The following is a 25,251-nucleotide window of genomic DNA, read 5'->3' as shown; positions in this document are numbered from 1 at the left end:
GGGAGACGGAGGAGGTTGGGATAGGTGGGCGGAGAGAACGAAAACCTTCAAAGTGTCACTTTATGGATATTATTTAGTATTGGGTATACTTTGCGTTGTGTAATTTAGACAGCTTGCCGCTAGAGGGCGCCGCTGCATTACAAACGCCGTTTCCAGTGCTGAAATTAGGCCTCGGCAAGGTAAGGTAATTTACCCTTTTTACCGGGTAAAAGGGTGAAGGTGTCGACATGCCAAGGGGTAAGGTAGGGTAACGGTAGCTCGAAAGAATTACCCGGTAGGGTAAAGGTAGCGCGAAGTATTACCCGGTAAATGCGGTGCCTTGGTTACCGCTAAAAGCTCCGTGGTGCAGCCCATGGCCTCCATTTAATAAATAATATTTTTAAAAACTTTTTTTAAAACACGCTTTTATGAAATGTTACTAGGAATGGCAGAACTCCACGACTCCAGGAAGTGGCCCTGAAGCTTGTCACAACGTAAGGGACCGTGGCCAATTACAGCCAACGTCAGTTGAGCGTGGACTGGGGGGGGGGGGGGGGAGACTCGGGGGGGGGGGGAGACTCGGGGGGGGGGGGAGACTCGGGGAGGGGGGAGACTCGGGGGGGGGGGGAGACTCGGGGGGGGGGGGGAGACTCGGGGGGGGGGGGAGACTCGGGGGGGGGGGGGGAGACTCGGGGGGGGGGGGAGACTCGGGGGGGGGGGGAGACTCGGGGGGGGGGGAGACTCGGGGGGGGGGGGAGACTCGGGGGGGGGGGGGGAGACTCGGGGGGGGGGGAGACTCGGGGGGGGGGGAGACTCGGGGGGGGGGGAGACTCGGGGGGGGGGGGAGACTCGGGGGGGGGGGGAGACTCGGGGGGGGGGGAGACTCGGGGGGGGGGGGGGGGAGACTCGGGGGGGGGGGGGGGGGAGCCGAGGAGGAGTCCACGGGCCCGAGTCCAACCGTGGCTCGGGCAGCAGCTGCGGGGCGAACTCGTGTCACGTGGTACCCCACGCACAAATCTCTCAAAACTTCCTAATTTTGGAGCTTTCGTGACTGCAGGAATTATTCTTTGGTTCTTTCGGTTAAGTCACGTCTAAAGATAAAATAATAAATTAAATAATCGCATATTACGACTTTTCGATTGCAACACAAGCAATCATCATCAGGCACAAAAGAAATAGCAACAAAAATCTAACTAGAAAACTATAGACAGACATACAAGCAGACAGACATCACAAGGACACACAGAGAGAGGACGCATACCTTTAACACCCCCCCCCACCACCTGCGTACATTTAACACCCCCACCCCGAATCCTATAGAACGGCCGTTATGTAATCCACGCAGAAACGATTAAGGATTAATAACACTGGTCAACAAAAAAACACAATTTTTTTCTGGCCTGGACTTTTGCAGCTGTTCTAGACTAATTTCAGGGTGCTGATTCCAAAGCTGATCTCAGATTTGCTCTATCGCATCTCATTTTTATGCTATCGGCATACCCCATTTTCATTGATTTTACCCGAAATTAACTCTGTCACTCATGATTGCAAGTTGTTGCGAGTCAGTGACTGCTTTAGTGTTAAAATATGGTGCTGTATTTTTAGGATAGTGTGTTTTTACTATCATTTAATGTAGATATCCACATTTATTTAAGATTTTTCTTCTGCAGTTTTTATTGAAAATGCAATATATCTCAAAAACCTGATGTGATAGACAAAAACTGATGCCAGATTTGCAATCAGGACCCCAAAATTACCTTAAAACCGTTGGAATAGCTTATGCCAGAAAAAGTGTGTTGACCAGTGTAATATTCACGTGTTTACACAAACAGACAGTCCACCGACGGCTGCATTAGAGAATGAAGTCGTGTACCTTGGCCACTTACTTTGCTGGGCTGCGTGACAGCTGCAGTCAGGGGGCCACGGTGACACACACGTGAGTGACGCTTCTCCCACAGTGCCACTTCTCCCGGCAAGACTTGTAGTTGTCCGACAGCTGGAGACGCTGAACTGTGGCTCATTTGAAGGCCGATTTAGACAAATTATTATCGAGGCTTCACCCCCACCCTGCCTCGTTTCCTATGCGTGCGTACATTGTCAGTAGACCCCCCCCATACGCAAGCTACGCATTTGGGTTAACCCCCCACTCCTCCTTCCATGCGTACGCACTCAATGGATGGCCCCTACCCACGCACTGAGGCTCACCTGGGCGACCCCCACCGTAATTGCAGGGGCAGTGGGCAGGTGAGCACGTTGCCATGACGACCAGGTGATGCTCATTGCGGGCCCGCTTGTCCACATGGTGCCGTCGTCCGGCTCTGACACCCTTACGTATCATCGGGATCAGTTCAGATTATGAATCACTCGCTACTGTTGTTCGACCGTGGACGGGAATCGATCTCGGGTTGTGCGGATCACAACGCAGTACAGGAGGTACTGTACGCTAACCACTGTGCCACCGTTCCACCGTCTCATCATTCCGTGTCGATTACTCGCCGTGTTTGTGCTTGGAATGCAAAGCAAGCAAAGGCTTACGAGCCCAAGGGGTCCCAGATTCTTGACAAATGTTCCAAATATTAGCTCGAATTCCGATTCTAACATGGAGTGTATAAACATGCCCAATTCATTTACAAAGAAAATGAATGTCTCTCACTAAATCTGTCTCGTATCTCATGACACCAATTTTTTTTTGTCCACGTTACTCTCATCTACCTCTTGTCGACATCTCTTCTGTCATCTCGCTCGGAGCATTAAAAACAGAACGAGAACGCGTGCTACCCCCCCTGCTGTGCGTGGACCACGGGGTCACGTGAAGAGATCTCGGATGTAGCTCCGCCATATCCTCTTCCGCGGGCCGTTCTTTCACGCGAAGCGTTGCACCCGTGCTCTGCGAGATTTCCCAAATAGATTCATCATCTCACGAAGAGATGACTTCGAGGTGCGTGCGAGAAGAACCACCAAGTTGCAAAGGCAGCAGCCAGGCGGTGAGTCAGCACCAACAACAATTTCCCAAGGTCTGCGATCCTCTACATATCAAGCTGTTTTCAGCCAAGTAACACGTGGGAGGAAACAGGTGCACCCGGAAAACAATCCTACGAGTGTGAGTGAGTTTGGCAACGCACCGTCTCATTAGGATAAAATCGATGGAGATGAATCCGCCTTCTCGTGGCCAGTGTCGTGTTACTTCCTCGCCGTCCACGAGAAGACAGCTGGAACAGATGGGGATTAGTCCGCCCGTAGCAGGACCCCATTCTCGTGGCGAGACAGGGTCATGGCTCACTCCCTCGACGGCCACGGCACACACGTTACGAGCTCAGCCCGGGGTCACATTTGGGAATGTGTTTATTTGTTTATAGGTGGACGCTCGGTCGATATTGCTTACCGCGCGACCACTGGAGGAGATTAAGGACCTGCAAGTTTCCGGAAACCAAAATATTTTTTTTCACCTACACAGAAAACCCCCCCCCCGCTAACTCAATTTCAAACTAAACCCCCCCCCCAACCCACCCCGCGCCTCCCTTCAACAATCAGCAATAAAACCCGAAGTAAAAGCGCGCATTTGCACGTTCATATACCCCCATACAAAATAGCCTACAGTGCTACAACCACGGACCGATGGGACGGGACAACAATAAAATCTTAGCAGTTATGATAGCGTCTTAAAATACAAAGGCACAAACGCCCCAACTGCAGGTTGCGATGCACGGGGATGCATTAAACATTTGCTGTCTTTGCGATGCAGCCGCCGCGCGTTGGCAGTGGTGCACAAACACAATCAACGACATCAACAACACAACTCAACGCGAGTTCGTCAACACCGCCGCCACCACCACCGCGTAGAAATGAATTGCTGTTTCAGGCAATGTCCATTTTTTCACGGCAGATGAAGGCGAGCCTTTGCCCGAAATTTCACCGAAAACATCAATTCCATTTTTTTCTGGCAGTGTTATTGAGCATCGTGTTGAGTTTTTGCAGAGATAAACGAACTCTTTGTGGACTTAGCAGGCACGGGTGCCAACTTTGGGCAAACCCTAACCCGTGTTACCTCCCAGGTCACGTTCAGGAAACGGCACGAGAGGATATTCTCACGGCTGCGCTGGACAGAGATCCCCCACGCGTTTCCAGGACGTACCGCGCATTGTCAAGGCCCCCATGTCCGACGTTTCGCCTCCACCTGCTGGGAGCTTCTTGAGAGCACCTGATTTTTTTCCAGCCGCCGAACAAGTGCCCAGCAGCACTCATTCTCATGTTGGGCCACGATCACTTTGATCATCCCCTTCACGCCCAGGCCTCTCTGTCAAGGACGCGCATTAAAATGGTAACACCCAGCTCGCCTTTACTGAAGACAATGGCTATAAGATCCACAACAGATAACACTGGTCAACAAAAAAAAATCATTTTTTTCTGGCCTGGACTTTTTCAACTGTTTTAGACTAATTTCAGGGTGCCGATTCCAAATCTGATCTCAGATTTGCTCTATCACATCTCATTTTATGCTATCGGCATACCCCATTTTCATTGATTTTACCCAAAATTAACTCTGTCACTTATGATTGCAAGTTGTTGCGAGTCAGTGACTGCTTTAGTGTTAAAATATGGTGCTGTAATTTTAGGATAGTGTGTTTATAATATAATTTTAAGTAGATATCCACATTTACTTAATATTTTTCTTCTGCAGTTTTTTTTATTGAAAATGCAATATTTGATATCTCCTGATGTAATAGACAAAAATTGATGCCAGATTTGGAATCAGCACCCCAAAATTACCTTAGAGCCGTTGGAATACCTTATGCCATAAAAAGTGTGTTGTTGACCAGTGTAATGTGTAGGTGACAGCTTTCTATATGCAGCTTACGGTACAATATAACAAACTAAAATTCTTTGAGACACATGGCCATAATTCTGAGGTCTCCCTTGCTAGATACACAATATTATATCTATAACGCACCAACATGCCCAGATGCCTGCAGCATGGCCATCAGAAAGCGACACAGTATGAAGAATTCTTGACGGAGTGACATTCCATATGAAGAGGTACTGTTGATAGAAATTTACTCCATATTATGCGGAATTCCCGATAATAGCTGGAGATATTACAGGGATCCCCAGCATACAAGCGGAGTTCCGGATAACGTGGAGTTTCAGATAAAAGGGAGTTCCCAATTAAAATTCACATCCGGATGGGACAGCCATCCCTCCGTGTGCACTACTTAACTACACACAAAGTTCGTAACACATTCAGACGTCATTTATCGCTAACAGACATACTACTAACAATAATATTAATGAGAGGGCCAATCACAGTGTAAAATAAACCCACACAGACAGTTGGGGAAACACATTTCAACACAACCCCAAAATGAAACATTCTCCGACAAACAGCACCCCCCCCCCCCCACGAATTTCCAAGGCTTCAAACTATTATTGTATACACAGGCGAGTGCTGAGGCGAGTAGATTCACCGGTGCCAGGTGAAACGATCACCGGTGATCCATTAATGAGGTTTTTTTTGGGTTAGATCGCGTAAATGCGTCGTTAAAACCCGCCGCCACAGCCAAATAGTCAGGGTTGTCACGTAAACAGAACGTCGCCAATTCGTCGCTAGTACAGCAACACCGGTTGTGTGTCGGAGAGCCAAGCCACTGATGAGTGGCGAGGACGAGGCGAGCGGTGTGTCAGGCGAGCGTTGTGCGAGTGTCACTTCAACCCCTTCCACAGGAAAGGGCTGCCCACGAGCGTGATTATCCGTGACTGGCAGACGATGACCGTGTAGCCATTAGTGTAGGCCCCACACGCACCACCACTGACAGTTTGGCCAACTTACAGAGCGGGTGAACGGTCACGTGACCCCACGGCGTCATCTCTCGCGACTCTCCGTGCCGTTGGTAAAGTGGAGTAGAGGGCACGCAGCCATGGGCCCTTAGCGAAAGGTACACTGGACTATTTTCCAGGTAGCTGGTGGACTGCACTAAGAGGGGGGCACGTGACCAGTAGACATGGCTCAGAGTGAGATGTAAACTGGATGCGGTGTGCCGGGTGCAGAGAGATTGTTCAGGTTGCTGAAATGATTCAACCGTGGGTGTAAGCTTTGGGTAAAGGCCGATGTAGCTCACATGAACAATCATCTCTTATTTCGTACACACACACTTGGCGGGGGTTTGCCGGGCTGACAATTTCACATATGAGACATTAAATTCAGTGATGTCCCTAAAGCTGCGGAGCTCTAGAGGTGATATCACAAGGTGGAGACGTCATCGTGCCCAGCGCTGTTCATCCCACGATCTCTGCCTCCTCGCTGCCAGCACTTTCTACCCCCCACGAGATCCCGTAGCTACTGCACTGATCTGCCCCGACAGTCTCCACCACCAAAATCTGATCTTAAGACTCACACGGAAACCCACAGAGACCCACAGACTCACACAGAGACCCATAGTCTCAAACATCTACCCTAGCAGTCATATGCGCTTGGGTCTTCTCATCCCCCTGGTCTCAGGCCTCGTGTAGACCGCTCCAATGCTGGTTTCGGCAATCGGCCCTCCTCCCCCATTCCTGCGTATACGCGCCACACCAGAGCGGTCATGGCCTGCGGCAATCTAACAGGGTGGAGGCGAGACCACATTCTTGTCGGAACGAAGCAGAATTATTGGAGGAGCAAAATTCCGAATTGAGAGGCAGAGGACAATGGTGCGTCCCCCACTCGCTGATGACTCAAACTGTTGGTGGATATTTTAAGTGACCTGCTGACCTTTTCTCTACTTTGGACTCGTATGTTTGTTTTTATTGTTTTCTGTTGTAACTTACTGGACATCCGTGAAATGGAGTTCCATAGCTCATTGGATTCCTTCAGGTTAAATAAAGATTCAGATTCTGAAAAAGCCTAATACGTGAACACGTAGAGAAAATGGCGTCGATAACGTGCGTTGTTAGGTTTGTCGGACAAAAATAATTAGCAAGCTGCCTTTCAACACAGAGGGGGGGACATGACGGTTAATCACACGTGACCGTATGCAACAGGGCCGGATTCGTGAACATCAATGGAAAATTCCAGTTGCACAATCGTGCAACCAATGCTGCCACGGGATGTGGCCGGTTAACTGGTCAGGACGGATGTGTGACCTTCTGGCATGCGACATCGTACGGTCTCGTTGATGAAATTCAATTGCGCATGAATTTGAACGTGATGTCACGGGCGTAGCCGTTCACGAGCCATGCTGCCGAATCGATTTCAATCTACGCCAATATTCATGACACGCGCGCTGAAACGGTGCGCAAAGCAATCACACCGCCCGTTTGTGGGAGTCGTGTGCAGTGGGTTCAACGTGATCCCTGCTTCCACTCGACACTACGACGTCTTAAAAACAAAATAATTTGAACATTCGACTGTAACCCCCTACAACGCGACTATTCATCCAATCACACGAAGGAGTGCATCGTCAACATTCTATTGAAACAACATCGTGATTGGATACCGATACCTCTAGAGTCTAGAGGGAGTGTATGAGATCATTTGTGATTGGCTACCACACTGCCTGCATAGGCAGGAGCTCTGTACAGCATGGAATAGGAAACCACAAGGCCGCATTGCTGGGACACGCGCAACCCACGTGTGATCATTGGCTACCGATGCCCATGCAAAAAAATAATAATTACGAGTGGGATGTTGACACTTTATACATCTCCTGGGCCTGTAAATCCACCAAAGGTGCGGCGGTTGGGACCACACCGCAAACTTTTATTTGACCGTTGTCGTGTTCGTTTGTTGTGTTTGCTGTTGGGTTGCCGCGTGTCCATTCGGCAGCGCCCTCGGTGCGACCGCGTGTGCCCGGTGAGACCGTGGTGCCGTGTGGGCGTGCGGCGTGACGCGGCGTGATGCGCCGGGCGTCGCTCATTGCACGACGGCGCATCGGAGTGCGAGCAACGAGTCGATGACGGCCGGGTCGGCCAGCGTCGACGTGTCGTCAAACTTGGTGTCGTTGCGCGCGATCTTGCGCAGGATCCGCCGCATGATTTTGCCTGGACGTGGTGGGGTGGGGGGGGGGGGGGGGGTGAGCGGAGGCGCACGGACACACGGACGTGCAGACAAGCGGACGTAAAGACACGTGGGACGTGCAGACGCGTGGATATACAGACGCGTGACAGATGTATGGATACGCGGACACACAGACGCATGGACATACAAAGGCACATGAGCACAGTGATATAAACCGCACATTACATGCACACAGTGCCAAGGACACATTGACATACAGACACAAAATAGATGGATGCATGAAACAAAAAAAACACATGGACATAAACACATGAAAACATACGATAGGTGAATATCCAGGTTATAAAGACGCGTTGAAACATGGACACAGACACACGTATACATTCATACACAGACACACGGTATAACAAAGACAACAATGTATAGAAAAATGTGGCAGTGGTGGTTGTGGTGGTTGTGTTGGTTGTGGTGATAAAACTACGAACTATTTTTCTCATTTTAGCAGGCAAGGCCTCCACTGAGCTATACAGCTATTTTTCAGAAGCAACCTGGCCACAAATGATAGCTCAACAAAGTGGTTATCATGTGGAAATTTATAGCAGCCAAATACTCTAAATGCATGTTTCTAAATGTCGAGGGAAAAACTGGAGGACCGAGAGAAAAAATCCACACGACCATGGGGAGAGAGACATTCAAACGCCACGGTCGTGATCGAACCCACGACCTCCTGTATTCCAGGCGAGGTAGTTAACATCTCAGCACCGTGGTGCCCCTATAGTAGTGGTGATTGTGGTTTCCATTTCAAGGAGATTCAAATAGACCAGCACAACCTCATTTGCAAGAGTGACCTGGGTTGTCCGGGTGCCAGTAGGGGTGCCGATGATTGCTATGATTTCAATGTATAATCTCAATGAATAATTTGCGTTTTTATTATCTAATGTGCCTAATTTGGGTACCGGTACTGCCCACAGAGGGTGGTGTTGTTTCGGTTTGTGCAGTAATTGTGTGCGGTTTGAGTGGGTGAAGTTGTCACCTGATCTGGTCTTTGGGAGTCCAGGTGCATTCTGGATGTAGTCCGGGGTAGCGATGGGCCCAATTTTTTCTCGAACTGCGCCCAACCACACAAAGGTAAAGATCCCCCCCCGCCCAGTATAGCCACATAGACCGTTGGGGCAAGTGATGCTCACGATCGCCAGTCAACACCGGCACGGTGAAACAAGGGGGTGGATGTGGCCAGCGCCATGCCCGGCCGCCTTTGTCTCCCCAGTAATGTTTACAACTCGCACCAGATATTTTGATTTAAAGCTTTCGTGACTGCAGGGATTCATCTTCTTGGTTCTTTCGGTAAAGTCACGTGACTTTACCGAAAGAACCAAGAAGATCGCACCAGATACTCATTTAAGGCTGAGTCAACCTAGGAGAGTCAACCTACGAGAGGGCCGGGTTCGGTACCACTTACAACCCTACTCACACTCAAAGCTCCGCAGAGGGAGATTCCAAACATTGACTGCTGGACAACTCGCTGACCCCCTCCTCTTCCCTCCCCGTGGCCCCACACTGACCATGCCCCCCCCCGCCTCAACACTTCCTGTGCACTGCCCCTCACCCCCAGGATGCGACTGAACTACAGTCCCCCACACACTGTCACTCGTGCCCCCCAATCTACCCCATGTCCCCTACTCTCCCTCATTCTCCCCGTGCTCCCCACTCTCTCCGTAGCCCCCACTCTGTCCGTGCCCCCCACTTTGTCCGTGCCCCCCACTCTCTCTGTGCTACCCCACTCTCTCTCTGTGCCCCTTCACTCTCCCCATGCCCCCCCCCCACTCTCTCCCCGCCCCCCCCACACTCTCCATGCCCCCCCACACTCTCTCCCCGCCCCCCCCACACTCTCCATGCCCCCCACACTCTCTGTGCCCCCCCACACTCTCCATGCCCCCCCACACTCTCTCCCTGCCCCCCCACACTCTCCATGCCCCCCACACTCTCTGTGCCCCCTCACTCTCTCCGTGCCCCCCACTATCCAACGTGCCCCCCCCCTCCGCACTCTCCCCGTGTCTCACCCTGCTGCTTGAGCTCCTTGACGAGGTCCCCGCTGAAGTGCTGCCCCTCCTTGAGCGACACGAAGCAGTAGAGGCTCTCGCCCTTGACGGGGTGCGGCGCGCTCACCACGGCCGCCTCGGCCACGCTGGCGTGGGACACCAGCGCCGACTCCACCTCCGCCGTGCTCAGCAGGTGGCCTGCACGTACACGCGCACACACACACGCACACGCACACACACACGAATAGTTACATAGGCACACAGGTGGCCTGCACGCACACGCACATGTAGTAGAGTTACCCACTCCATGTTCACAAACTGGGAGAGCTAATCGTTGACAAGGTTTTCCCGCTCAAACTAACGGTCAGGGTCTCACAAGTTGTGAGAGCTGACCGTAAACAAGGCTTTCCCGCGCGACCTAACGGTCAGGGTCAGATAGGGTGAATTGGGATCCTAAAGCAGATTGGGAACGACCAATCACAGGGTTCCACAAGGTGGCCGGGGATTGGACAACCCGGGCACGAACAAGTATAAAGCGAGAGCATTCAGAGCTCTCGGGGAGTTCGACTACACGAAGACCCAAGACGGCGGAAGAAGCCTAAGACCCTGGACCAAGCCCTCCAGCCCTTATAAGGGCTAGGGTTCAGAGTAACCAGTGGTCAGGGAGACATCCCTTAGGAGGACATTGAAAGAGCGGGATATTAAGTAGCCTGTAGGGTGCGGAGGCTTGTACGTTCTGAGTGTAACGGGTGAGGGGACCGAATACCCCTCAGTGCATAGGGACTGTGTTCATAAGACGAATAAAAGTGTGTGCTACAAAAGACGTTGAAGAGTCCGTCTGTACAACACTACACACACACACAGGTGACCTGCACACACACGCGCACACACACACACATACACACGAATAGTTACACAGGCACACAGGTGACCTGCACACACACGCACATACACACGAATAGTTACACACCCGTATACCTACACACACATACAGGGGCCTTGTACATGTGCACACACAAATACAATACAGAATTACGGTTGGACAGGCAGCCTGCATTTGCATATTTAGCACACACATACACAGGTAGCCTGCATACGCACGCGCAAATACACGCGTCCGCATGCGCACAGTCACACCCATACGCTCGTGGGAGCAGGCTCCTGGTGGATGTGACACGGCCGTCGCGAGCCTCCGTGGTGTCGCGCGGCCGCTCACCGGACACGTTGAGCATGTCATCGATGCGGCCTGTGATCCAGTAGTAGCCGTCCTTGTCGCGCCTGCAGCCTGCGCAAAGACAAAGATCCCCCCCTCTCTATAGCCTTGGCAGACTGTTGGCGCAAGTGCTGTTGGTGAGCACTTTTTTTTTTTACTTACACCAGATAAGGCCCACCGAGACATATGGAGCTCGTTGTCATAAGCAACCAGGCTACAAATGATAACAACGAAGCGGCTTATCATGCAGAAATGTATTGCAGTCGAATACTCTCAGAATGTTCTAAATGTGGCGGGAAAACCGGAGGACCCTGAGAAAAATCCACGTGACCACGGCAAGAACATCCAAACTCCCAAATACACAGGGCATCAGGATCGAGATCAAACCCACGACCTGTATGCCAGGCGAGGTAGTTCACATCTCGCCACCGTGGCGCATCAAGGCCAGCACAGCACACGAGGGGGTGGGTAGCCAGAACCACGCCAGGTACTCATTTGAGGCCGAGTCGACCTAGGGGAGGCCCAGCACGGGTACAAATAATCGTCACTGGTGGTGGCAGTGAGCAGGAATGGAACTCGGGTCCCCGGGTTCGTAGTGCAGCGTGGATTTGTAACGCAGCGCGCTAACCACTCCCCACAGAACATGCACAGACAAAGATTGCTCCGTGTAGCCCATAACACAGACTGCTTATGCAAGTGCTGTTCGCGAGCGCCTATGAAGGCCGGCAGGGCACGCGAGAGGGTGGCTGGCCAGCACCACGCCCGAATAACAGCTCACCCGGACTGGATGGAATCCCCGATGCTGCTATTAATGATGAGCGATTTAAACCCTTTGACCTTTGACATAGGTAAAAAAAATCCATAGTCTAACAGAAAACAAATGATGCTATTAGACCACCTCGAGTCAACGATAATTAACTGCCTTATTCACTTGGACTTTACCCAAATCACCCGAGTTGACCTCGGGGACGTCGAGGATTGGCTAAGATATTCACCACTGACGTGAGCATCGTGAACGAGCCGAAACAACGCCACGTGACCAACAATTATCTGTAGCTGGGGAGTGGTGAGGAGTGGAAAGGTACGATGAGGAGTGGTGAGGAGTGGTGAGGAGTGTAAAGGTACGATGAGGAGTGGTGAGGAGTGTGGAGGAGAGGTGAGGTGCAATGAGGTTCGGTGAGGTACGGCAACAAAAAAAAGCTACGGTGAAGTGCTGCGAGGTGTGGCGGGGAGCGATGCATAGAGGAGTCATGAGGTGCAATGGGTGCGGTGGGAAGTGGTGCGGTGCGGTAAGGTACGGGTGAGGAGGGGTGAGGAGCGGTGAGGATTGGCAAGGGAAGGTACGGTGATGAGTGGTGTGTTGAGGAGAGGTGAGGAGCGGTGCGGTGAGGGGCGGGAGGTGAGGAGCGGTACCGTCGCCCGTGACGTAGAACCCCGGGAACTTCTGGAAGTAGGTGGCCTCGAAGCGCTGGTGGTCTCCGTACACGGAGCGCATCATGCCCGGCCACGGCTGCTTGAACACCTGCGAAGCACGGCAACACTCTACAACACACGCTGGTGTGCGGCTGTGTCAGGGTGCGGCGGTGTGCTGCTGCGTGGCTGTGCCGTATTGCGTCAAACTGTCTCGCGCGCGCCGGTACCAGGTATCCCTCCGCCTCCCCGTGTAACTCCTCTCCGTGCTCGTTCAAGATAGCCGGGACAACACCAAAAAACGGCAGGGTCTGCACCACGCACCAACACGGAAACCCACGCACACACACACGCACATCAACAAGCACACGCAGACAACAGCAAGGGCCACCATTCGCCCCGAAGTGGGGTTGACGTCACCGCGCCTACTGCGCCAGGCTGGGTGCGCTTTGAGGCTATCTGGATTAGAGCATGCTCGCTGGTTTTCAGGAGATCGTGGGATAAGCATGTGTGTGTGTGTGTGTGAATGACGTCACCCTGCTGCTGCTACTCTATTTAAGACCGGGAGAACGTGAGGGCTTCACCATTCTGGCAAATCGCCCGATGATGCTGGATGTAATTACCAGCGAAACGTCGTACGACTCAAATTTTAAACGATGTTAATTCGCTCTTCAACACACCGGTGGGCTAAAGTAGTGAACTATTTGTCCTTTGTCAACGTGACACATTTTTTACTGTTTGGCCGTGTCGGGTGGTGGAGGGTTACGACACATTTATAAATAACGCGATCTAACCCAAAAACCTTTATTATGAATAATATTGTTCGCGAAAGCCTACGTGTTCAACTGTTTGAATCAACACTACGCTATAAACCTGGCGAACAAAGTTTGATTCCCACTCACGGCCAACACCGGTGACAATTATCTGAGCCGGTGCTGGGCCTCCCCCTAGTTCGACTCAGCATCAAACGAGTACCTGGTGCGGTGTGTAAACATCGCCACTAGGGAGACAAAGGCGGTCGGGCGTGGTGCCAGCCACCCGTCCCCTCGTGTGCCATGCTGGCCTTCATAGGTGCTCGTGAACAGCACTTGCCCCAACAGTCTGTTAAGGCTATACGGGGGGGGGTCCTTGTCTTTGTGTGTGTGTGTGTGCTCTGCGTCACTCACGGCTGAGCCAGGCTTGAGGGGAGTGGCTCCTGGCAGAGGAGTGAGGACGTGGCCACCCTGCGCAGACACAGTCACCCCGATAAGCGTCGCACAGCTCTCCTTGCGGCGGTCACGGTGGACACGGTGATTGCGGTGGACGTGTTGGACATGGTGGGTGTGGTGGACCCGGCGAGTGTGATGGACGTGGGAGACGCATCGCGCGGGGTGATCATCGTGGGCACAATGGACGAGGTGGACACCCACCGTCTCCGTCTGCCAGAACGTGTCCACGATGGGGCAGTGTCCCCCGCCCACGACGCGGTGGTACCAGCGCCAGGCCTCTGGGTTGATGGGCTCGCCGACGGTGCCCAGCACCTTCAGCGACGACACGTTGTGTCTGCGCATCATCAACAGCAGCAACAACAACGGCCACCATTCGGCATGGATACCTCTTTTCCACTGCACAACTGCACCGTACCAGGGCCGTTCTGAGTCAGTCCAATGCAGCTCAGGAGGCACCAGTTTGTTTTTTCATTGCAGCAGCCAAGCCATGCCGCTGATGTCACACACAGCGAACGAGCGGAGACGCGGTGCAGGTGACGCGATAGCAACGCCGCATCCTCACTGCGTACCGACTCGTGTCGCGCGCGGTGAACGCGCTATTCTCCCTGGCCCTAGCCTTGCTTGGCCACGAGCCAAATCCAGACATGGTGTGCGTCCACACGTGGCATTCTACAGGTTTACACACAAGCACCGTGGTAATAACCAGGGCAGCCTGTCGGATTCCAACCACGAACCTCTGCTGCAACAAGCGGCGACTGCACCGCTGCTGGGGGGGCTCTCGTCGCCACGTCGCCCCCCGCGTGACGAGTCCAGGGACTCATCTTCTTGGTTCTTTCGGTAAAGTCACGTAGAAGGGAAGTAATAAAATAATAAAAATAAAACATAATAAAATAATTATTTTATCATGTTTAAAAAAATATTTATTTTATATGTTTTAATAAGGCGCCTAAAGCCATACTCCATCGAGAGTCAACTGTAATTTAAAAGCTTCGGCTGTCTGCGGTGTGCAGATAGAGCAATAAATGAACTGCTGCAATAGATTATCGATTTAAAGCTTTCGTGACTGCATGGAAATAATAAAATAATAAAAATTAAACGTAATAAAATAATTCTTTTAAGGCTTTCGTGACTGCAGGGATTAATCTTCTTGCTTATTTCGGTAAAGTCACGTAGAAGGGAAGTAATAAAATAATAAAAATAAAACACAATAAAATAATTCTCACGACGTTTCGGCCACAACGCAAGCAGCCGTCCTCAGGTGAAAACCAGGTCCGTGAGAATTATTTTATTGTGTTTTATTTTTATTATTTTATTACTTCCCTTCTACGTGACTTTACCGAAAGAACCAAGAAGATGAATCCCTGCAGTCACGAAAGCTTTAAATCGAAATGTAATTACGTTTTATTTTTATTATTTTATTATGTTTTATTTTTATTATTTTATTTTGTTTTATTTTTATTTTATTATCTTTTATTTTTATTATTTTATTATTACTTCCATTCTACGTGACTTTACCGAAAGAACCAAGAAGATGAATCCCTGCAGTCACGAAAGCTTTAAATCGAAATCCGGGGACTCACTTGAGGACGTCCTCGTCTTTGTACTTCATGAGCAGGCGGATGGCCGTCGGTGCCGTGTAGAACTTGGTCACGCCATACTTCTCCACCACCTGCCAGCAGCGGCTCTGGTCCGGGTAGGTGGGTAAGCCCTCGAACTGCACGTACACACGCAAAGGCAAAAGTCCCCCGTGTAGGCTACACGGGATGTTGGGGGCAAGCGCTGTTCGGCAGGGGAGGCCCGCAGGACTGGTTCCGGCATCACTCGCCGCTCGTTTCGGCCGCGAGCGGGAATTGAACTCGGGGGTCACCAGGTTGGCAGCACAGTACAATAGCAATAACAAATATTGTGCCGCTCGCCGCAACGACGACGAAAGCCGACGACATTCGCCACTCAGTGACAGTAACATCGCCAAAGAGCTGGTGCCAGGCTAGGTGCCACTTTGAAGGCTCGCTGGCAGGAGGTCACAGGATCGCTCCGGATAAAACCAGAACAAAGATCCCCACGTGGCCTACACGGGCTGTTGGGGCAAGGTGCCGTCAGCTAGCACCGATGAAGGCCGATCGCAGATTATTTGGCAATATTGCATTGGCAGAGTTGCGCAAGCACACGTAACAAAAAAAAACTGAACACATTCATCAACAAAACTGCCCTGAAGAGAAGAGCAGGCGTCACACCGATGATGCTTCTGTGAGAGTGAAAGAAATCGACTGGGAATATGAAACGGGAGGCATACGTCCTGCGAGTAGCTGACGAGGGACAGAACCAACTTCCGGAGTGGCGATCGTGAGAAGCAGAGGTCGCAACCGGGTACCCGATACCCGTACCCTACCCGATACCCGGCTACCCGATACCCGTACTTTACCCGATACCCGGCTACCCGTACCCGGCCGGGTGCGGGTACGGGTACCCGTTTGCGACCCTGGTGCGGCCTGGTACGGGTAGGCCGTGAGTCACTGGTGAGTAACCGTTTGTCACTCATTTCCCAACGTCTTGTCTCTTCTCACAATTCAAGTTCCTAGAATCAACCCACCCGCGCCTGCAACATGGCTTCATCCCAGAGGTCGCAATCGAGTACCCGTACCCTACCCAATACCCGGCCGGGTACGGGTAGCCGGGTATCGGGTAGGGTACGGGTACCCGATTGCGACCCTGGTGCGGCCGGGTATGGGTAAGGAATCAAAACCCGTTTGCGACCTCTGGCGAGAAGGCAACAGAAGCAGGGGAGAGACACGGCGGCAGCAGCGAGATGAGATCACGGAGTTCGGAGGTCGCGACCGGACAGGAGTAGCCGGGGGGAAGGAAGAAACAGAGGAGAATGATTGGGGGGGTGGGGGGGGGGAGACCTCTGCCCAGCGGTGGAAATTACAGGCTGACAACAACCACGACGGCAAAGAGGAAACGGCACGTTATAGGCAAGTTTCAGTTATTGTAAGGGCTTGGATGAGGAGAGACGAAGAGCAGTGCGAGGGAGGAAGTAAAAAGAGGTGACCTGTAGTTTTGTGGGTGAGTGAGTTAGTGAGAGGGTGAGTGTTGTTGTGACCTGCAGTGTGGGATGTGGGTGGGTGTGTGAGTGAGTGAGTGAGTGGGTGGGCGAGTTTGTGTGTGTGACAACCGGTGAGTGGGTGGGTGTGTGTGAACGAGTGTATTGTTGGGTCTGCCCCGTGACCTCCTGCCAGCGGGCGTTCGACACTTCACGTGGCCTCAAGGTGCACATGGCCTGGCATAAGCGTCGTGGTGACGTCACCGCCACTTAGTGGCGAATGGCGGTTGTTGTTGTTGTGCGGTGTGCTGCTGCGTGGCTGTCAGGTGCTCGCTTACAGCACTCGCCCCAACAGTCTGTCCAGGTGAAACGGGGGATCTGTGTTGTGGCCTGCAGTGTGGTGATGGCTAAACACGGCGTGATAGATGAGACGGAAACAGTTAGTGTGTGGTGGAGACCGATTTCTCAACATGGATGGAGGACCAGTAGCCGTCATAGTAGCGATGATAGAAGAACGACACGGAGGCGACCGACCGCCGGCCGACTGGCGAGGGAGCGAATGAGCGAGCGAGGACTGGATCAGTAATCGCCCCCACTGCCTGGTGTTGAACACTGTGGCGGTGTTGAGGCTACCAGGATGCTGGTGGCTCCGTTGGCGAGCGGGCCGTAGGTGATGTAGGAGTGGCCGGTGATCCAGCCGATGTCGGCCGTGCACCAGTACACGTCGTCGGGGCGGAGGTCGAACACCAGCTTGTGCGTGTGTGCAGCGTACACCACGTATCCCCCCACCGTGTGCAGCACGCCCTACACACGTGCACGTGCACGTGCGCACACACACACACACACGTGCGCACACACACACACGTGCGCACACACACACACACACACGTGCGCACACACACACAGACGTGCGCACACACACACACACGTGCGCACACACATACACACATGCGCACACACACACACGTGCGCACACACACACACGTGCGCACGCACACACACACAAGTACGCACACACACACGTGCGCAGACACACACACACGTACGCACACACACACGTGCACAGACACACACACACGCGCGCACACAACGGACAAAGATCCCCGGTATAGCCTTGCATAGACTGTCAGGGCAAGTTCTGTTTGCGAGCAGCACCTCTGAAGGCCGGCACGGCACACGACGGGGTGGGTGGCCAGCACCACGCCCGGCCGTTGCCGATGTCTACACACACCGCGCCGTTTAAGGCCGAGTCAACCTTGGGGAGGTCCAGAACCAGTATTCGCCACTGATATTGGCCGTTAGTGGGAACTGAACTCGGGTCACCGGGTTGGAAGCGAGGTGCACTAACAACTGGCCTTTCATGGGCTATTGGGAGCAAGTGCTGTTGGCCAGTAGCACCTCGGAAGGCCGACACGGCACACGAGGGGGTGGGCAGCAAACACCACGCCCGGCCAACCACCTCGCCTTGGTCTCGGTGCTGATGTCTTTGTCTCCCTGCTGCTGATGTATACACATTGCAGCAGGTACATATTTAAGGCCGAGTTGACCTAGGGGAGGCCAGGGACCAGTACCAATATACATCACTGATGTTGGCGGCGAACAGGAATCCAATTTCGGTCTACGGGTTCATAGAGCAGTGCACGAAACACAGCACGACCGCTCCCACACACAAACACACGTACACACGTGTATAGACTTGAGTGCATGTACACGTGTGCCGTGGCGGTATGTGTTCCATGGTGGTGAGTGTGTAAGAGTGTCCCATGGCGGGTGAGTGTGTGTGTGCCATGCCAGTGTATATGTGTGTGACACGGTGTGTGTGTGTGTGCCATAGCGGGTGAGTGTGTGTGCCGTGGTGGTGTGTGTGTGTGTGCCGTGGTGATGTGTGTGTGTGCGTGTGCCGTGGCATGTGTGTGTGCCATGGCGTGTATCCCGTGGCATGTGTGTGCCGTGGTGGTGTGTGTGTGTGTGCCGTGTCGGTGTATGTGTGTGCCGTGGTGGTGTGTGTGTCATGGTGGTGAGTGTGTAAGAGTGTGCCATAGCGGGTGAGTGTGTGTGCCGTGGTGGTGTGTGTGTGTGTGCCGTGGTGATGTGTGTGTGTGCGTGTGCCGTGGCATGTGTGTGTGCCATGGCGTGTATCCCGTGGCATGTGTGTGCCGTGGTGGTGTGTGTGTGTGTGCCGTGTCGGTGTATGTGTGTGCCGTGGTGGTGTGTGTGTGTGTGTGCCGTGGTGGTATGTGTGTGTGTGCCGTGGTGGTGTGTGTGTGTGCCGTGGTGGTGTGTGTGTGTGTGCCGTGTCGGTGTGTGTGTGTGCCGTGGTGCTGTGTGTGTGTGTGCCGTGGTGAGTGTGTGTGTATGTGCCGTGGCGGTGTGTTTGTGTGTGTGCCCTGGTGGTGGTGTGTGTGTGTGTGCCGTGGTGGTGTGTGTGCCGTGGTGGTGTGTGCCGTGGTGAGTGTGTGTGTGTGCCGTGGCGGTGTGTGTGTGCCGTGGCGGGGTGTGTGTGTGTGTGTGCCGTGGTGGAGTGTGTGTGTGTGTGTGCCGTGGCGGGGTGTGTGTGTGTGCCGTGGTGGTGTGTGTGTGTGTGTGCCGTGGCGGGGTGTGTGTGTGTGCCGTGGTGGTGTGTGTGTGTGCCGTGGCGGTGTGTGTGTGCCGTGGCGGTGTGTGTGTGTGTGCCGTGGTGAGTGTGTGTGTGCCGTGGTGGTGTGTATGTGTGTGTGTGTGCCGTGGCGGTGTGTGTGTGTGCCGTGGTGGTGTGTGTGTGCCGTGGTGGTGTGTGTGTGCCGTGGTGGTGTGTGTGTGTGTGCCGTGGTGGTGTGTGTGTGCCGTGGTGGTGTGTATGTGTGTGTGTGTGCCGTGGCGGTGTGTGTGTGTGTGCCGTGGTGGTGTGTGCGTGTGTGTGCCGTGGTGGTGTGTGTGTGTGCCGTGGTGGTGAGTGTGTGTGTGCCGTGGTGGTGTGTGTGTGTGTGTGCCGTGGTGGTGTGTATGTGTGTGTGTGTGCCGTGGCGGTGTGTGTGTGTGTGTGCCGTGGTGGTGTGTGTGTGTGTGTGTGCCGTGGTGGTGTGTGTGTGCCGTGGTGGTGAGTGTGTGTGTGCCGTGGCGGTGTGTGTGTGTGTGCCGTGGCGGTGTGTGTGTGTGTGCCGTGGCGGTGTGTGTGTGTGTGCCGTGGTGGTAGTGGTGTGAGTGTGTGTGCCGTGGTGGTGGTGTGTGTGTGCCGTGGTGGTGGTGTGTGTGTGCCGTGGCGGTGTGTGTGCCGTGGCGGTGTGTGTGTGTGCCGTGGTGGTGTGTGTGTGTGCCGTGGTGGTGTGTGTGTGTGTGCCGTGGTGGTGTGTGTGTATGTCCCGTGGCGGTGTGTATGTGTGTGCCGTGGTGGTGTGTGTGTGTGTGCCGTGGTGGTATGTGTGTGTGTGTGTCGTGGCGGTGTGTGTGTGTGCCGTGGCAACTTGCCTTGGGTTTGCCGGTGGAGCCGCTCGTGTAGAGGATGAAGAGGGGGTCCTCGGCGTCGCACCACACTGGGGGGCAGTCGGTGGATGCCACCGCCATCTCTGCGTGCCACCACACGTCACGGCCCGCCTGCCACGGGGTCTGCGGGTGTGCAGGGAGCACACACAGACACACACACAGTCAGAGATACACTCAGAGGGTCGTGGAGATATACACAAGGTCAAAGACACACACAGAGTCACACACAGTCATAGAGATACATACACAGGGTCGCGGAGATACATACAAGGTCAAAGACACACACAGTCACACACAGTCATAGAGATACACACACAGGGTCGCGGAGACACACACAAACACACACACAGTCATAGAAATACACACACAGGGTCGCGAAGATACACACAAGGTCAAAGACACACAGACACACACACAGTCATAGAGATACACAGAGAGGGTCGCGGAGATACACACAGAGTCACATAGATATACACAGTCATAGAGATACACACACAGGGTCGTTGAGATACACACAGAGTCACATAGATATACACAGTCATAGAGATACACACTGAGGATCAAAGAGATACACGCAGTTATGGAGATACACACCCACCGTGATAGAGATGAGCACAGGACCAGAGATAAACACAGGGTCGTAGAGATATAAACAGTCACAGACACACACACACACAGGGTCACAGACGCATTTATAGAGATGCACGCACAAACAGTCGTAGATATACACACACACAGATATTCACTAAACGGGGGTTTCGACATCACCACGTTGCTTGTGCCAGGCTAGATGCACTTTAGGGTTATCACGTGAAATGTGGAAGGCTCTCTGCTCAGGGGCTAGATAGACCCAGGTGTTACGAGTTGACTGACAGATGCACCCACACTGTGCCAAGTCTTATAAACAAACGGGCACACACGGACCACACGCCGAATTAACACACAGACACAAAGCTCCCCCATATAGCCTTAACACATGTTTGGGGCCAGAGCTGTTAGCGAGCAACTATGAAGGCCGGCACGTCACACGAGGGGGTGGGTGGCCAGCACCACGTCCAGCCACTAGGGAAGGCCTAGGACCAGTTCAGATAACCATCACTGGTGTTCGTGGCCGTGAATGGGAATAAAACTCGGTTCACCGGGTGCATAGCGCAGCGCACCAACCACCACACTACATACACATACAAAGATGGGCACACAAACACACACAGAGGTGACATGGAGGTCTCTCTCCCACATAAATACACAACGTTTCTATTTTGAGCACGGTTAGATGTTTGAGCAAGCGCTGTTAGTGAGATGCTGAAATATCAGTTGCACGCACACGCGCGCATGCACCATGCACGGTACGCTATGTTGGGAAGGTCACTCTGGACGCAATCTGTTTCTGGTTACGTAACGACCCGCGACTGAAAATGCAACACATTCATAATTAGCACTGTGGCTCTACAATAAAAGAAAAGGTATATAGTAGTAGACGTTTCGGGCAATGGCCCTTCTTCAGAGTGCATAAATAAAGAGGCCAGCAGAGAGAGAGCGAGCGAGTTGATGACCTTGGACTGGATTGTTTAAAAGGGCGGTAATTTGATTGCGTCTTGCAACTGCTGCGGGTTCTTGAAATGATGGCGTGGGAGTGATTAACACTCAGCGTGTGGAATGAGGGTGGGGAGGACCGAGCGCACAGCGTTTAGCGCTGGTATCAGTTGCCCGCAAGTCCACTCAGCTCCGCGTCCTCCTTTACCGCATCGGCCTATCTCCTCTGCACCCGTGCCGCACCCTTTTATCCCCCCCCTCTCTATCCGGCCAAACAGAAGCTGCGTTGGACATGCGGTTGGCGGGTGGGCATTTCGGGGCTACGCCATCCAGACAAGAATTTGATCACCTGCCTGTGGAGCTCACTCACGGGACTGCGTGTCACACGCACGCACAGACTCAAAACACGCGCACGCTTACAAAAGACAAAGATCCCCCGTATAGCCTTAACAGGCTGTTGCGGCAAGTGCTGTTAGCGAGCACCTATGAAAGCTGAGGGGGTGGGTGGCCAGCAACCACGCCCCGGCCGCCTTTGTCTCCCTAGCGGTGATGTTTACACGCCGCACCAGGTACTCAATTGAGGCCGAGTTCAAGACCGCTTCAGATAACGGTCACTGGTGTTGGCTGTGAGCGGTAATCGAGATCGGGGTCGCCGGGTTCGGAGTGCGGCACGCTAATCGCCACACTACCGCTCACACACACACAGGCGTACACAGAAATAGGGAAGCACTGTCAAGGATGGCTCGGAAAACAAATGGTGGCGTGGTTAAAAATACGCCCAGCTGCCTTCGTCCGGCCAGCGGTGACGTGTTTACACAATGCACCAGGTACTCGTTTGGCTGAGTCGACCTGGGGGAAGCCCAGAACCGATTTTGGATATAACTCGATTTGCCGGGTTCACAGTGCAGTGCGCTACACTACCTCTTCCCACGCGCACAGGATTACGCGCAGTCTTGCAAAGACACAGCGTTACACACACACACACAACCACAGACTTGAACGCATATACTTACAGGCATACACACACACGCAGCCGCACAATCGCATACATACACACGCATACATATACAGAAGAACAAATCAACACAGGGGAGGGCGGCCTAGGACCGATTCAGTCACTCGCCACTTGTGTCAGCCGTGGTCGGGTGTTGAAATCAGATTGCTGGGATTCCACTGGACTACTGTTGCCCACTTATACACAAACACATATAAGAGACAAAGCTCCCTGTAACTGTTTCAAACAGGCACAGATGTTATTTAAGAGCACTCCATGTTTAGCAAGCATAGAGAAGAGAGGGAATTACTATGGCCGAGAAGACCTGGAGTTTCGACAGTGCCATGCAGCCGATGGAAATATAATGCTGCTTAAATTATTCTGAGTGAGACCTCCGCTGCAAAACCATAACCAGTCATAACCACACTGCACCCCCTCAGCTCCCTATGAGTGATGGGGAGTTGAGGGGGTGCAGTGTTTGTTGATACATAATACCCAGGCAGGTGCTTGTTTTTGGGGGGGCTTAGAGTAAGGTCCAAACCTTTTCATGGCACATTCAAGTCTCCCACTCCTCAGAGTAAGGTCATCATCATACTTAACATGGTTGACCAATAAGGAGCCATCCCTTGAATGGGCTGGGGGCACTGATCAGCCTCTCAATGTATTAAACTATGTGGTCAAAAAAGATGTTAAATAATGGAGGGGCCAGAGGACATCCCTGTCACACCCAGAGAAAGGCTCTGACTCCAGGCCACACAGCTTTACCTGGGCCAGCCCACCATCATAAAGGCCCTTAATGATGTGAGCAGAGGGTCAGGGACCCCGAAAGCACGAATAACTGTGATCCCTAGCCTATTGATGATATCATCAGCCTTGACCAAGTCAATAAAGGACATCAAATTAGCCTTAACAGACTGTTGGGGCAAGAGCTATTAGCGAGCACCTATGAAGGTTGGCACGGCACAGGAGGGGGTGGCTAGCCAGCACCACGCCCGACCGCCTTTGTCTCCCCAGTGGAGATGTTTACACACCACACCGAGGGGAGACCCAGGACAAGTTAAGATATTCGTCACTGGTGTTGGCCATGAGCGGGAATCGCATTCGCGTCGCCCGGTTTGCAGCGCAGCGCGTTAACTGCTACACTACCACTCCAGACATAAAATGACACACATACTGATGCACACACACACACACCGATACACACAGTTTGCATTACGTGGGTCGTGGCCAGCACAGACCCAATAAAAATAGGCAACGGGGAAACAAGGGGGCACGATGACCCTGTAAGAGTATCCCTTCTCCCCCCCCCACCATCTCCCCACCCCACACCTTTTCCTCCCTCTGGGCCAGGAACTCCATGTGAGGGCCATTTATTTATTTATAATTTCCAGGAGGGCCACGCTGAGTTGTACGACGCTTTTGTCAGGAGGGTCCTGCCGCAATTAGTTTTTACTTTTTTAAAGATGTTTTCAGCCAATGAATGACGAGTGTTTATTATACTCGCGGGAGGAAACCGGATCGCCCGGAGAAGATCCGAGGTTCGTAGTGCAGCGCGCTTACCACCACATCCCCGCTCGCCGCACACACACCTACACACACACACACACCTACACACACACACACACCTATGCGCACACACATACACATGTTCATGCCATAAATCAGAAGGCCAAGTCTGAAAGTGCCTGTGCCAAGCCGGGTGGCATAAAAATTGTTAGCATGGCACAAGGGCAGAAAACATCTCTCTGCTCGTACACACACGCGCGCACACACACAGAGATTAATAGGTGTGTTAATTTTACACACAGTCAAGGTGCCCTTACAAGCTGGGCAGGACCGTCTGTTAGTGAGCCTCTGTTAGACAGCATGTGCAAAATGTTTAGTAGGAGTGGCAGCAACAGAGGATGAGGCCTTGCCACTGTAGCTCTGGTGTTGGGAATTCTGCTGCTGCTGCTGTTTCTAATTTGTTGTTCATTAACTTCTACGATGCAGTAAAGCTCGAGTTTTCAATGTATATAATCGCGTGTGCAAATTCTACATGGATATACAAGGTGATCGAAAAGTCAGGATACATCAGGTTATTTCATTTATTTTAACACTGGCATTAAAACATTGAAATTGTTTATTGCTGAAGTTAATATTTAATATTTTAATATTTTACCTTTGATAATGATCTATTTATCTTCTTCCATTTAAAAATGGAAAGAACATTGACGAAAGAGTTCAATTCGTCTTCATGTACGCTAAAGAAGGCAGCTGTAATCTAAAAACAAAAATCCTCACTTCATTTTAAATTCATGCATCGTGCATTCATGTCCATAGAAGTCAGCTTGAACATTCGTTAAAGTAAATTAGACAACCCATTTGGTTCAGTGAAGGAAACGAA

The 25,251-nt window shown here is 52.5% G+C and overlaps 1 protein-coding gene across 3 annotated transcripts in view; it reads right to left on the bottom strand.

Annotated features, from left to right (window-relative positions):
* Positions 1 to 3,303: 3,303 nt before the first annotated feature.
* LOC144726250 (acetyl-coenzyme A synthetase, cytoplasmic-like) overlaps positions 3,304 to 25,251 on the bottom strand; it is a 55,986-nt gene continuing 34,038 nt past the window's right edge. For all 3 annotated transcript variants that reach the window (XM_078604793.1, XM_078604794.1, XM_078604796.1), the window contains 11 exons: positions 20,324 to 20,461; positions 17,513 to 17,683; positions 15,420 to 15,553; positions 14,041 to 14,173; positions 13,798 to 13,854; positions 12,862 to 12,942; positions 12,635 to 12,743; positions 11,225 to 11,293; positions 10,030 to 10,206; positions 9,003 to 9,077; positions 3,304 to 7,992 (listed from right to left, as the gene is read on the bottom strand). In XM_078604793.1, the coding sequence (XP_078460919.1) occupies positions 7,865 to 7,992; positions 9,003 to 9,077; positions 10,030 to 10,206; positions 11,225 to 11,293; positions 12,635 to 12,743; positions 12,862 to 12,942; positions 13,798 to 13,854; positions 14,041 to 14,173; positions 15,420 to 15,553; positions 17,513 to 17,683; positions 20,324 to 20,461 (1,272 nt within the window). In that variant the 3' untranslated portion in view covers positions 3,304 to 7,864. The remainder of the gene's footprint in view (positions 7,993 to 9,002; positions 9,078 to 10,029; positions 10,207 to 11,224; positions 11,294 to 12,634; positions 12,744 to 12,861; positions 12,943 to 13,797; positions 13,855 to 14,040; positions 14,174 to 15,419; positions 15,554 to 17,512; positions 17,684 to 20,323; positions 20,462 to 25,251) is intronic.

Source organism: Lampetra planeri, chromosome 23 (genome assembly GCF_965212315.1).
Source record: "Lampetra planeri chromosome 23, kcLamPlan1.2.h2, whole genome shotgun sequence".
NCBI lineage: Eukaryota > Metazoa > Chordata > Hyperoartia > Petromyzontiformes > Petromyzontidae > Lampetra > Lampetra planeri.
The sequence above is the reverse complement of the archived record's forward strand: the minus strand, read 5'-3'. Positions and strand labels throughout refer to the sequence as shown.